Below are 14,814 nucleotides of genomic sequence, written 5' to 3'. Positions count from 1 at the left end.
TTTTTTACCACCCAGTAAATTCATGGGAGCACTTTATCACACCCACACCTTTAATAAAAGTACTTAAAATTATACAGTTTTTAAAAAAGAAGAAATTTTATTTTATGAAAATATATCGATGTGGTAAAGCAACAAATGTCCATTGCCCTTAAACAACAATTACAATATACACACCCCTCTGGTTTTGGCATTTTCCCTCCAAGTCACACCTTCCTCCATTTATACAAATCTCAGTTTTTTTAACTATTTTAAAACCAGGGTGTGCATTAGTATTGAGTTCAGTGATCATTCAAGGCCTTTAATTTGTATATTGTACAGTTGACATTATTTATGAAACTACTGTTTTTTTTAATTTTAGAGTAATTTTTAATTAAGGTAATATGTATTGTCTTTTTTTTTGGCTGTGCTGTGCAGCATGCGGGGATCTTAGTTCCCCCACCAGGGACTGAACCCATGCCCCCTGCAGTGGAAGCTTGGAGCCCTAACCTCTGAACCACCAGGGAATTCCTGAAACTACTGTTTTATGAAGATACGTTTGAACATAAATTCTAGATCGTAAGCCACAGTTAGTTTGAGAATGTCCTCCCTTAGCTGCTATTCCTCTTTTTGTAGTCTAGTTTTTTTGTGTGTTTTTTTCTTAATTTTTACTTTAGGTTCTTTCAAAATAAACTGTTAAAAATCGTTCCAATATATTTCAGTTTACACCTGTTCTTATGCGTTCTACCAAAATACTCTTTTGTTTTGAATTTGAGTATTTACTTTGAGCATCATGTCTTGCTCCTGTAAGAAAACTAACTCCAAAGACAGGTCTCTAAAGCAGCTGCCAGTGTGTGCTTGTGTATCCTGTGTTTGACTAGGAACTCCGAGTTTCTTTTTTAGCTTACGTGGACCTTGTTTCTCCTGTAGTTGACTCATATCTTTTGAGTTTATGATGAAAGGGAGAAAGAAGATTCATCATTACCTTTGGTCCAGAGCCTCATAAATTGTCTTCTCTTTACCTAAATAGTCATCATCATTACTAATTATGCTACAGGAAATAAACTGGAATTCAGTATGGGCAGAATCAGTGTATAAATCAGAGAGCTGCCATGCTGTCAAAATGACTTGAGTGGCTGAGCACAGAAGATAGGAACTGTTTCCCCTTCTGCCTCTGTGTTCAGCCTGTGTTGTAAGGCCTACACTTACTTGGATAGAGTTGAAAATTGAGTTGTATAATCTAATTTTAAGGGAACTCAACACCAATTAAGTGAACATTACTTGGAACATAAATTCATGAATACAATTGCATGTTGGTTTTGTTGAAAAATGATGGTGTGGCAGATCTTGGGGCAGGGCCAAGAGGAGTGCTCGCCTTCCTCTGCCCAAGCTGTTGCACACGGCCATACTTTGAGAGCCAGGAAGTGCCTCTGGGTAGACCACACCCGGCACCCTGTGGAGTCCAAGTCAGAAGGAAGGAGGGATTAGCTCCAGGGCTCCCTGAGCCCTTCACTACCTGGCAGTGCCTGAACACACTTGACCTTCAGCCACAAACTCTATCACCCCTCATTAGCCAGTGAGGAAGCAGGCTCTAGAAGCTTTAGGACTTGTTCCAGTGGCACCGCTGGTGGTGACAAAACAGGGATTTGACCCAAGATTCTTTGAAGCCAAAGCCCCTATTCTTCCCACTCTGCTAAGCTGTTTCCCACATTTTTCTATGGAAGGAAGGTAACTAATGTGGAAGTAGAGAAGGGTAAGAAAGGAACTGGTGGTCACTGTTTCTATATTGGTGTCACAAAGTATTTTTTTGTTCCCAGCTCTCTTTACCTAGAAGGTGGTTGCCCTGAGTGCCATTGTTAAGGACAGCTTTCTCCAAATTCATAAAATGGCAGGAATCTGTGCTTTATTTTTGGTACCCCTCCCCAATGTTTTTTTAATTGAAGTATAGTTGATTTACAATGTTGTGTTAGTTTCAGGTGTACATCAAAGTGATTCAGATATATATACATATATATGTATATATATTTTTTTTTCTTTTGCAGATTCTTTTCCATTATACTTTATTACAAGGTATTGAGTCTAGTTCCCTGTGCTATATAGTAGTTCCTTGTTTATTTTATATACAGTAGTTTGTGTCTGCTAATCCCAAACTCCTAATTTATCCCTCCCCATCTCTTTCCCCTTTGGTAACCATAAGTTTGTTTTATATGTCTGTGAGTCTGTTTCTGTTTTGTAAATAGTTCATTTGTATCATGTTTTTAGATTCCACATATAAGTGATATCATATTTTATTTGTCTTAATCTGTCTGAGTTACTTCGCTTAGTATGATAATCTCTAGGTCCATCCGTGTTGCTGCAAATAGCATTATTTCATTCTTTTTTATGGCCGAGTAATATCCCACTGTATATATATACCACGTCTTCTTTATCCATTCATCTGTCAATGGGCATTTAGGTTGCTTTCATGTCTTGGCTATTGTATACCCCTCCCCAATTTTGTCATTTCTGCCACCCTAGTTCATTATGATCAATCTCTGCCCCCCACCCTCCCTTTAACATTCACATCTTCCTATGATTTATAATATTATGGCCTGCTCTCTGTCAGCGGGCTTTAACAGTGAGGATAGATAAGAGCATTGGTTAAGATTCACCAGCAAACCCTGCGTTCGGTTTTTATTTTCTAAGAAAAAATAAATTCAGTACCTTGGGTATAAAATTAGAAGAATTCCACCCTCATTGCTGACACTTTGGGGATTTCTGCTTCCGTTCCACATTCCCCACCTCAGTGTCCATACGTGTTTTCCTTTCTGAGCATCAAACACTACCTTCTGCTTGGACCTGTGGCTAGCGGACACCGTATTGAACAGCACAGACCAGACCATCTGGCTGTGAGCCCCCTAACTTGCTTGCTCTGCCCCTCTTGTCTCAAATTTCTCTCCTCTGAAAAGAAAAAGAACTGTTCCTTGAGGCTATTCCCTCTAAGCTATCATCCTATCGCCTGCCATCACTGCATTACAGGGAACTCTGCTCCTCACACGCCAGTATCCCGCCAGTCTCCATCATACCCCTGGTCCCCTGCTGAAACCACACCCCCAAAATGCTAGTGACCTCCTGGTCGCCACACCTCAAGAGCGCTCACTGCTCATGGCCCTTTGCTGCCTGGAACTCTTTCATCTGGGGTATGTGCTGGGAGGGGTTCCTGGGTTTCCGCTGATGTCTGCCCCTATTCTTCCTTTTAGCCAGGCTTAACTATAAGTGCTCCCTAAGGGTCTCTCTCTGCTCTGCCTTGTCTGTCTCTGGTTGATATCTGTGCTCTGGAGATGCCACCTAGATCTCTGAGGTCTGGTTCTGACTTTGCTCTGCAATATCACAGCGCAGAGTACTAACCACTGCGCTATCACGGTGCGCCATAGTCCCTGCGGCTGCTCTGCAGTATCAGATCCATATATTCAGCTTTCTTTTGACTCTTTAACATCTTCCTGAATAACTGATTTCTTTTATCTTCCTAGCCCCTCAAATGGAATACGGCCCAAACAGCACTCATCATCTTTTTCTTTGCCATCCCTGTTTCTCTTAATAATACCAGCCTCCCCTCAAGACTTGACCTTGGACTTCTTCCCCCTTACAGCCTCATTGTCACATGTGGCCAGATCCCACTTGACCCCTGTAGGACCTGTCAGCACTTTTCAGCTCTTCATTCTCATCAACACTATTGACTTCAGCTACTCATTATCTCTCGTCTCATATTATAATAGCTTCCCAGCAGGTCTTTCCAGTCTATCCTGAATATAGCTACCTGATGAATCATTCTCATATTCTTAACCTTTCTGATGTTTTCCCATTGCTCACTAGAAAGTCCCACATCCTTGGCACTCGAGGCTGTCCACGGTCTGTGGTCTGTGGTCTGTGGCCCGTGCCTGGGTCTGATCACCTCTCCCCTTCCTGTGGGCCCTGCTCTCCCTGGCTGGGCCTGTGGGAGGGTGCTTGCCAGTTCTGTGAGAATTCTGTTTCTTTAGAAGGCATCTGTATCAAAGACCTAAACTTACAAGCTAAAACTGTAAAACTCTTAGAGATGGCATCTATAAGTTACTCTTGCATTAAAAAAAATCTTCTAGCCGGTGTCACAGCTAGAGTATAAAAATAATTCTGTAATTGCTCACCCCTTTTCCTTTGCTCATGCTGATTTCTGAACTTGAAAATAACCTGTCCCTGATTTTACATGTCTGAATCCTTTCCCTAATCCAGATTCTTCACTGAGCCGTCCTTTATTCCTCCAGCTCCAGTAAGACATGCACCACTGTATTTCTATTATAACTATTCACTCGCATAACTATTTAAGTACCTCCAGGCTGGGAGTTTCTTATGAGTGGTGACAAGGTCTTTGTTACAAGGGACAAAAGTAAATATCATAATGCTTGACACATGGTAAATATTCAATGCGAATTTGAATGAATGGAAGAGAAAATATATTCACTAGTTCATTCTTGCCTAACTTTAAATTGCTTAAGAGTAGTATTTGGGTCTGATTCATCTTAATATCCTACCGTGGCTAGCTTTGTGCATAACAGATACTCAGTAGATATTTCTTTTTTATTTTTATTTCCTTTTTCAGCTTTATTGAGGTATAATTGGCATATTAAATTGTAAGACATTTAAAGTTGACATCGCGGTAATTTGAAATGTGTCTACATTGTGAAAGGATTCCCCCATCTAGTTGATTAACATGTCCACCATCTCACATATTTATCTTTTTTTTTTTGGTGAGAACATTTAAGTTCTACGGTTAGCAAATTTCAACTATTCCATAACTATTTCTTGAATTAGTGGATAGATGAGTAGTTGATTATATTAATAATATGAGCTTTCTGAATGCTATGTTACTATATTTTTACTTTTAGTAATTTAAGTGCTCTTACTACAGCTAAAATATTTTAAAATGTTTCTCTTTTGATTGTCAACATTAATTTTTATCAGTGATTATTTTTGACTTTAAACTTTTTCTGCATGTTTAATTTTGATTTTAACAAATCGTAATCATTGGGGAGGGGTGCATTTTTAATTTCACAAAGGAAATTGGAAAGAAAAAGTAGGTTCACTTTTTAAGAAAAATGTGAAGGAGGTTTTCTGTGTTATTAGCTCCTGCTTCTGGGTGTAGGTGGGGTTCTAGGACTGACAATTATTTCTGCAATAGTGGTTGAATAGTTCTTTCCAGTGTCATCATGGCTCCATCCAGAGACACATAATTCGGATGCTTCTTTGGTGGCATCAGTTTAATTACCCGTGGGAGAGGAACAGTCCTAACGCATATCAAGTGAGCGAGCTAGTTACATGAAATACCTGGATTTGTATAGTTGCCTGTATCTGGCAGTGAATACTTACAGGAAGATAAGTAGAGTCAGAAAAAGAAGGTCAGAGGATCTAAGGAAAGAAATTTACTTTTAGGAAATGCTACAAACTTATTGGAAACGAGAGAACTTCTGCAGTGTATTTAGAAGAACAATCCAGAAGAACAGCAGACTCCCTCTGTATACCCCATAGAGATGCTTGTTTCTTCAGAAATAAGCAAAGTATTCGCGGAGACAATTCGTCACTGCCCACTGGGCGTTACGGGACTCCTACAGTCTCACAAGTGGGAAACTCTACCCTTTTGACCTGGTGTCAAGACTTTTGAGCAGTTGTATAAATCCATCTCAACTTGTTTGAGGTAATTAAGTTGGTTTGCATTTTTTGTCTCCTTCAGAAATGAACACGCCTGAGTATGCTAGATGCCTGTGAACTCCCCGACTCCCCGGCGACTTTGGAAAGACTGGAAGAAAGAAGCTGGCGGAGTGGTGGGCTCTGAGAACAAGCTCCTTCCCCTCGGCCTTGGCCTTCCTGCCCGCAGTCCACCATGGAGACGCTCTCCCAAGAGTCTTTGCTGGAATGTCAGATCTGCTTCAATTACTACAGCCCCCGGCGAAGGCCCAAGTTGCTGGATTGCAAACACACGTGCTGCTCGGTGTGCCTTCAGCAGATGAGGACGAGCCAGAAGGACGTGAGGTGCCCCTGGTGCCGGGGCATCACTAAGCTGCCCCCAGGCTTCTCCGTGTCCCAGCTCCCGGACGACCCCGAGGTCCTTGCCGTCATCGCCATCCCGCACGCCTCCGAGCACACCCCAGTCTTCATCAAACTTCCGAGCAATGGGTGCTACATGCTGCCCCTGCCCGTCTCCAAGGAGCGAGCGCTGCTGCCCGGAGACATGGGCTGCCGTCTGCTGCCCGGGAGCCAGCAGAAGGCCGTCACCGTGGTGACCATCCCGGCAGAGCAGCAGCCTCTGCAGGGCGGGGCTCCGCCCGAGGCGGTGGAGGAGGAGCCAGACAGGCGGGGCGGGGCGAAAAGCTCCACCTGGTCCGGGGTGTGCACTGTGATCTTGGTGGCCTGCGTCCTGGTCTTCCTTCTCGGCATCGTGCTCCACAACATGTCCTGCATTTCTAAGCGCTTCACTGTGATATCCTGTGGCTGAAGAGGGCCGCGCGGAAGTCTCTTGTGGGTGTCAACTAGGGGTTGAGCAGGTGTTGGTGATGGATCGCGGTGAGGAGATGGGGGGCCACGCTGATCATTGGGTGCCGAGTGCTGGCCTCTGGGCTGCCACTTGATTAACCCACGACAGACACGAAGGGCAGAATGTGAGGTCTCAGCAAGATACCAGGCAGAGCGCTCTGATTATTGGTGGCAACAGCTTCCAAGACGATCGCATGCATCCTCATAATCATGTATTAAATGGACTGTAATTGATGATTTCTCAAAATCATGTTGCCAGATAGACCTATTCTACTTAGATGTTAAACTGTGGAAGTGCATACAATGTGATCTTCTCTAAATGTGGTAGATTAAAACAAAGATGCTATGTATACAAGTAGAATTAAATCTGAGAATCCATGTAAAAATTCAGTGATGACATGCAGTGCTGGTTTCTTTCCTTTTTAAAAAAATGAAACCCAGTCTTCATTTAGTGGCTAAGGCCTTTTATACTTTTTGAATGGCACCCAAATTAAAATAAGTGAAGTGGACAGTTGTTTTTTCAGGAGGATATTTGAACAAGGGTTTCCAGTGTGTTGTGTTTTGTCACGTACCTCCATTTTTCTTCCCTTGTAATTAGAGCTCGCTATGTGTTTATTAAACTGAAAGCCCAACAGGGGAGCAATAAACTGAGTAATAATGAGAAATGCCTAATCCCATAGGAAACCTACATGCCAATTTTTCTCAAGCCATCTCACAAAATAAGAATTTTAAATGTAAATATTGTGTATTTGTGTGTGTGTGTGTGTGTGTGTGTGTGTGTGTGTGTAATTTGATTTACCTCAGGTTTTGAATCTTTTCAGAAGAATCCCGGGAGTAAGACTTTGTGGGCATGAATGAGTCCGGGGTCTAAAATGATGGCCACCTCAAGGGCACCGGTACCCACCCAGCGAGGTGTCACAGACACGTCACTTCCAAACTTGCTCCTCTTCTGTGTATTCAAGTCCTGTATTCTGTAAGGCACTAAGGGAGAGGAACAGAAGATTCTGTCTTTTCTCCCAGTTTTGATGTATTGTAACAGCCATGAGTGTTGGTAAACAGTAACAAACTTGGACTGGCGTTTTAAGACAGTCCATGATTATTTTTTGAAAGAGATTGTTCCATGAGAGTTAACTCATTTTGAATTCCAGTTTCCTCTTGTTGGTACAAGTGAGACTATCTCTTGTATTTCAAAATATGTTTTCATTGAGAAAAATGGCAAGGTGAAGTAGCAACTCACATTCCCAGTTTAAGTGGACCAGTTCATCATAAATTCTCAGACGTTCTTAAATGTGTAATGGCCTATAGATGCTCATGAAGAAAGATCTGCTGGTCTTAAATGATAAATTTCTATCCCTGAATGTGTGTACGTTCAGACATAGTTGTGAGCTTTACAGTTCCCTTCTAGTTTCTTTTACGGAATTCATGAAGCAAGTGGTATGTGCCAAGGTCTCCGCTCATAAATATGTCTGTTTATGTTCCACTGAATCCCTGAAAATAAGGGACAGAAAAATAAGCAGTGACTGGCTCCAAAAAGTAAGGCTAGAAAAAGCCCTTAAGACTGAGATAATTTAATTTACTTATATGCTGTTACCTTCAAGCAGCACAAAATATGCACATTAAAGTGATGGAATTAATGAGATAAAATGACAATATAATGAATAGAATCCCAAGCTAACCCTGTTCATTGACATGAGGATTTGATATAAAAATATGAACATGGGTTTTTCAAATCTTTCAAATTTGTCATTAGACCTTTAGGAAATGTATTTGAAAGCTCAAACTAGAAATTAGGTTAAAATGCCATTTTATTGTGTAAGCTATTGGGCATTATATAACAAATAATCTAGGATTTATTTGGTATTAATAATTTAGGTATCCCATTAGCTGAATGCTATCCTCTATTATGTAACCTAATATACTGTTGGGTTAGTTTCAATTTCTCAAACTCTCCCAGGCTGCCGTGATGCATGTCTGACCTAATTTCTATTCCTCTTGGAAAAAAACCCCCACAGAAATGTTACATTAAGAATTCTACATTTCAAATGGACTTTACCCTTGCAATATTAAGTCATGCCATTTTCAAATTAATTTTGTGAATGATGTCTACATATGTTTATGTCCGGTATGAAATGACCAGCCCTGGAGTGTAGTGTGTGATAGAATTCTACATGGTCTGTAGGTTATATATAGACACTAACACACGTGATGATACAGTGCCCTGTGTTTCTTAGTGCAAAGCTGTAGAGTACAAATGTCCATGTACCTTTTACTTAAAAACAACCCTGTGCTAGAGCTGCAATTAAGCAGTGCAAAATTAATCGGCTCTACGATAGATTCTTGACGTTACATTTTAAGGTACAATAACAACCAAAATCAGAATTTTTCGTGTGAGTCTTACTGACGTAAGAACAATTGTTTATGTGGATTCTGCCTGCAATTATTTATTTGTGTACCTGCTTATCAGGGTGTGCAATCCTGTGCGTGCACATGTCTATGTGATGTCTCAGCCTGCCAGGTAGGATTTTTATAGGCTTAATGATGTTTATGTTTTTGGCATCCCATTGCTCTGGCCTCTTTGGCCTTTACCCATGATACTAACAACTCATCTACCCCATGTGACTCAAGTCCAGTGACACAATCAGCCAGAATTCACAGTTGCACATCAATGAAAAAACTCACAACTGAAAGCACAGAAAGAGCTGAAAGCAACCTCTGGTGGCTTCATTTTGTAGTTGAGTCTGCTGGGGCCCCCAGAGGTGCGAGCCCGTTTGTCATTCTGCAGCAAAAGGGGGACCAGAACTTTGTACTGCAGTTTCCTCCTTCCTAGACCTGTCGACCTCTCTGTTGGTCTATGATCTTTTTCAGGGAGGATCAATACCCTTTACTAACTCAACTATTAAGTTTTTTGTTTTTGTAGATTTATATATTCACTTTAGTTAGCATCTACCTCTCTGGGAAATGAAAGGAGGGTTGATTTAGTGATGAGTATAGACAGTTAAAGAGAACCATGTGATCTGAATTTTTTTAATTGCAAAACATTGGTCCCCCCCTCCCACTTGAGCTATAAAGGACAGTGAGTGTTGTGTAAATAGTAAACTATAAGAAGCATGAATTTTCATCTTTATTAATGATCTTGACATAAGCAAGAGAATGCCAAATATGCTAAGTAGAGCCAAGTATGCTGTCAAAAAGCATTGTCTTTGGAACATTTTTGTATAATGACCTGGGGCATAAGTTGTGAAAATGGGTTGTGCAAATGGGTTCTCAGTTCCAGTCATACTTTACAATCAGAAAGCTATAAGGCATTTCCTTTAGGAATATAATTAAGTTTAATCTTGCACATGACTTGAGTGGGTCCCTTGAAGGTTAAAACCGTGTGCTGGTGCAACCTTGGGATCTTCTAGATTGACGCTGTTCAATAGAACTTTCTGTGATGATGGAAATGTTCTGTAACTTATGCTGTCCAATACAGTAGCCACATTGGGTGCTGGGCAACTGAAATGGGATTAGTCTGAGTGAGGAACTGGATTTTGTATTTTATTTAATTTAAAGTTATTTAAATAGATGCCACTCACATGTGGCTAGTGGCTATTATATTGGACAGTGCACTTCTGGAGGGTTGTGCAATGGAATCTAGCATCAAAATATTAATGGAGTAAACAGAGTAAGGCGAAGAAGACAGTTTGTGGTTTAGTAACATGCAGTTGGCTTCAAAAATATATGATCTCAAGTATGACAGTAAAAATGCATCAGTTGCTCTTCAGGGTTATTACTTAGATACTCTGGGCCAAGGAATAATCAGTGAAGCTTAAAGAGTGCTCGATAAAGCCCACTTTTCTGGGATCATTAGCTGCATGTGAATCTATTGTCCAAAAATAGTAGTTAGACAGTAGCTCTAAAACGTTTGACTTGCATGACCTGTACTGTAAAATTGTGTTTAGGGTCTTGTGACCAAAAAGTAAATGTTACAGAAAAAAAAAAAAAAAAAGCCTAATGAAATCCCTCTTCACTTTCAGGGTCTTACCCAAACGCCATCATTGCATTAGTAAGGTATGAAATAAAAGAGCAAGCAGGTTTTGCAGTGTTCACGGGGAGTGTTTTGGTTTGCCCTTGAAGTCTGCCAGCTCGTCATTGTATTTGAGGTGGGCATAGGTGGGCATCATTTTTCAGATGCCAGACAAAAATATAGGTACTATTTTTAGAGTGAGATTTGACATTGTTTTCGTCCTGTTTGTTTTTTTTAGTTATCACTGAAAGAATCGAAGATTTGAAGCCTTGCACAAAGACACTTTGTTTTACATTAAAAAAAATTGTCCATGGAATTTAAAGCCTTGAAGGCTATTAAAGTTACTAAAATTGCTTTTTAAGTGAATAAAGGGAAGCAGAAAATTGAATTTGAGATATATTTCATAGAAAGATCAGACTTCCTGATAGTCCAGTATTTATTCCAGTCTAGATTTGGTTTTATAGAGTTCTCATAGTTTTATTTGAAAAGCTATGCTGTGTCTAAATTGGTTAGTCTGCTTTTCATTGTCTAAAAATACTGTGAACCAAATGCATTTGCTTCAATTTAGCAGAATTGGGTTGATTTTTTTTTTTTTTTTTTATATAGAGAACTCATCAATGGGCAGGACTCTTTAGTTCATCCTTAAAAATGATTAAACTTTTTTTTGCCCAATGATAGTTTTTCTTTAGACTTATGAGGAAATTAGAGGGCTAAAGGTTATTGGTATGAGAGGAGTGATATGCCAATGGTTTGAATTACTATCTTCTCTTAGAAATTATGCTGCCAACTAGTCAGCATTTTGTTTTCACACAAGTGTCATCAGTCAGTCAATCTGTCATCCTTGACCTAGAAGGAGAAGCTGTTCCTTACCATTTCCACCATTCTCAGTAAAACATTGCCCACAAAGTAATACGTACTGAAAGAGAAACGCCAAAGAAGAATGAGTCAAGATAATTCAGCAACTGTTTTGAAAGTGGTAGTCTATTTCACAAGTGATGACAAGTTGCTGAATTTTGTTAAACATGAAAGTCTTCTAAAAAAATAAGTGGAAATTCAAGCTATTGATTTTCCTGACACAATTGATTCACTGTATATATATCTATATCTATACATATAGATATAAATATATATGTAGACATACGATTTAGCTATAACTGAAGCTAAAAAGATCAAGTAAAATGTTTTCCAATGTGGGTTATGTAATGGTGAATTTAGATGTTAATTTCTCAACAAATGTTAAAGGCTGCATCCATTTTGTCAAACCAACTATCTTTGGGAGTATCTATATAACTAAGCTCTTGAGACTTTTCAAATATATGAAGGGGTGGGTTCTACCATATACATTTTGTTGGAAAGCCATTGATCATTAAAGAATATTAATGGGTGGGGCATTTAATTTCTGTCTTCCAAATGACTTATTTTTTGGCTCTGCTCAAGTGGTCAAGGGTAGAGCACCATTATTCTTGAACTCTTGCAATATGGCTCCGATTTTTCTGCACACACAAGTTTCCTTGCACAGTCGGGCCAACAATTTTTTTTTTCAGGGTTCACTGCCTGGGGTACCCTACTATATACAATCTCACTCATGATGTAGTGGTGCTTGAAAACACTCATCTCATTAGCTGGACTTTATTATTCTAGTCTACGGTTTTTGATACTATTCATATTATGATCTTTTCAGAGACAATCAGTAATATTTGGGGCAAAGAACTGAGGGGTCTCTTGAAGTCTGCAACAGCATGTATTTTCTTTGTTTTTCTGGGGCATGTTCTCTTATGGCTGTCCCCGTTCTTCTAGAACACTGCTCTAAATTCATCTCCATGGGATGTAGGGCTAGTAGCCCGTGTGAAAGTCTTCTGTGGTCTCCCTGGGATATGTTAATTGGATTATTCTAACAAGAGTTTTCCAAAGGGAAGCTCAGTTTTTAATTTGACATTTGCTTTTTGAGAATCCAGAGGTAGATGGTTGGATGTGATGGTTGTGAAGGAGCATGGGCTGTAAGAAGGAGGAAATAGATGAGGCAGATGCCCCTTAAAGGGGAACAAGTTGAGATATTTAGGTCATCCCTATTTAAAAAGTGGGAGGACACAATAGTTGGTGTCTTACCCTGTGCTTCAGAAAATTCCTGGTTGGATTTTCCTGGCTGAGAGAAAACCCAGCTCTTAGGTAGATCCTGTATGGTAGAGGTGGAGATGTGGCATTGGGTCTATGGCAACAGATAGGAAGGTATCCCCAGAGAGTGAGAAAACACTTGCATAAAGGGAGGGAAATCCGTAATGAGATGATAACTCCTGAACAAAGTAGATAGAAGATGAAGGTCAATCGTGGCAGAAACCAGCTGAAGAAAGAAACCCAGGACAACTGGGAATAACGTAGCCAAGCACAATTTGTCATTCCAGTATGGCCCACCAAATTCGATTCAGGATGTTTAAACTGAAGACAAACAGGGAATATGGTCAGCTGATGAGAGGGTCCAAGGAGGCCCTATTGGGTGTCAGCACACAAGACAATTTCAGAACCTGCTCTGCAGCTGGTTGCTGAGTCATTGCAGACAAACTCTAATGACATCCTCTTAACCATGGAATGCAACGCCCGTGCCTGTGGATGTATCCTGACTTGAGTAGGTTAAGACTATTGGGAAGACTCATTCAGAATATTTCAGTTTCTATCCAGGTTGTGGTCATTTATTATATTTTTTATTCCACCACTTGTTCCTGTTTTGCTCCCTTGGCAGATGCAGGTGGGGAGGCTGGTTTCAGCTTGGGGTGGTTACAAACTCCCATCACATGCCATGCAGCTGCTGCCCAGGGTCCCTGCCATTCGGATGGCTCCACTGGTGGGTTCCCTGGCCCTCTTGATAACTAGTACTCCAGTCAAATGGTTAGATTAATGCTGCTCAGAGGCTGTTAACTTAAGTCCTTGACATGTTTCATTTACAATTATGTGGATTATTTATTTTAGAATCTTTTCTTTTAAAGGGCCAAATAGCCCTACATACAAATGAGCTGCTGGACTGTGTAGAAAATATTGTCCAAATGTTGCCAAATATTGACTTCGTTAGGGGGGTATCAAGCTGCTGTTTATAAATCTGAATGTCTTAAAAGCATTCTTGCTTGCTCTTTCTGTTGTAGGTGGTGTCTTAGCAAGTCCTGAGTTTTTCCAATGAACCCGATTTTAATATATGGTATTTTTGTATGCCAATCTGGTGTCTTGTCCTTTGTATATGTGGTAATGTTGATTTTATGACTACTGTTAAAACACATTTGCTATGATTAAAATTCATAAAACGATTTCAAATAGACTCGTGTTGGTTTTCCCCCCCCCCCCACCCCATGAAGAGAAAAAAATTGGCTGGAATTTTCATCATCAGAGACTCTAAGAATTTTAATAGACTTGGGTCATAAAGCAACAAGCTGCTTCTGAGCCAAGGATTTTAAGTGGAGTTGACCTTCAAGTGGCTCCTCTGAGAAGCCAAAGAACGCATTTGTAATGAGTAAGTCCAAGTGTGCTTTTGCAATTTGGGTTTTTGTGGCTTCTGGTGGCCCCAACTTTATCCTCTACCATTTAGAAATGATGCTGTGTGGACCATCTCTAAGTACCTTGTGCAAAACAATTTCTCAGGTCCCTGTGTAGTGAGAAGTACCATGACCTGGTCTCTTGGCTCTGCGTCTGGAAAAGAATCTTTTAACAAATGTTTTTATCAGCGGGACAGAAGGTGTTGGGGCAGCCTTTTTGGGTAAAAGCATTCTGTCTTTCAATAACTTGGGATCACATCAGCGAATTGCATTTCAGTTGAACAGGTGCCCTAATCCTAATTAAGGGGTTAGCAATGATTGGATATGCATGAACGCTAGTGTTAGTGTGCTCTGGCTCTCTCTGGGAAGTTAAAAAAATGATCCCTATAGTTTTAAACATGAGAGGTTACTGTGCTTCAATACTCATTTCTTGTACCAAAAAAGCAGGCCTTTTTTAGGGAGTCCAGATTTTTGAAAGTGTGAAATTTATTTAGTATTTTTTAGGATTTCTGGTGTGGATTTCCCTGATCTCAAATAGAGGGTGTGTGTGTGTGTGTGTGTGTGTGTGTGTGTGTGTGTGTGTGTGTGTGTGTGTGTGTGTGTGTGTGTGTGTGTGCGCTGGGGGGCCAGGGAGGGATTCCTTACTGTTAGAGCAGAGCTTTTCTGTCAGCTAGAGGAAGAGTTGACTCGAAGAAGGCATTTAAGGCCTTTAAATGGTCTTAGCTCCTCCAGGAGCTTAGCCAGGACTGGATCCCATGTATAGTCTGATCTCGAGGC

General features: G+C 40.5%; 1 protein-coding gene across 5 annotated transcripts in view; it reads left to right on the top strand.

Moving 5' to 3' along the window:
- The window catches only part of RNF152 (ring finger protein 152), an 80,260-nt gene extending 66,441 nt beyond the window's left edge, over nt 1-13,819 (top strand). For 4 of the 5 annotated variants that reach the window (XM_036874629.1, XM_036874627.1, XM_036874630.1 and 1 more), the window contains one exon: nt 5,717-13,819. In XM_036874629.1, the coding sequence (XP_036730524.1) occupies nt 5,867-6,478 (612 nt within the window). In that variant the 5' untranslated portion in view covers nt 5,717-5,866 and the 3' untranslated portion in view covers nt 6,479-13,819. Of the gene's footprint in view, nt 1-1,706; nt 1,730-5,716 lie in introns of those variants that run through there. The other variant, XM_036874631.1, reaches the window with a different exon arrangement.
- The last annotated feature ends 995 nt before the right edge of the window (nt 13,820-14,814 follow it).

This window comes from Balaenoptera musculus, chromosome 14 (assembly GCF_009873245.2).
Source record: "Balaenoptera musculus isolate JJ_BM4_2016_0621 chromosome 14, mBalMus1.pri.v3, whole genome shotgun sequence".
Lineage (NCBI taxonomy): Eukaryota > Metazoa > Chordata > Mammalia > Artiodactyla > Balaenopteridae > Balaenoptera > Balaenoptera musculus.
Note: the sequence above shows the minus strand (reverse complement) of the source record. Positions and strands in the feature narration are given on the sequence as shown.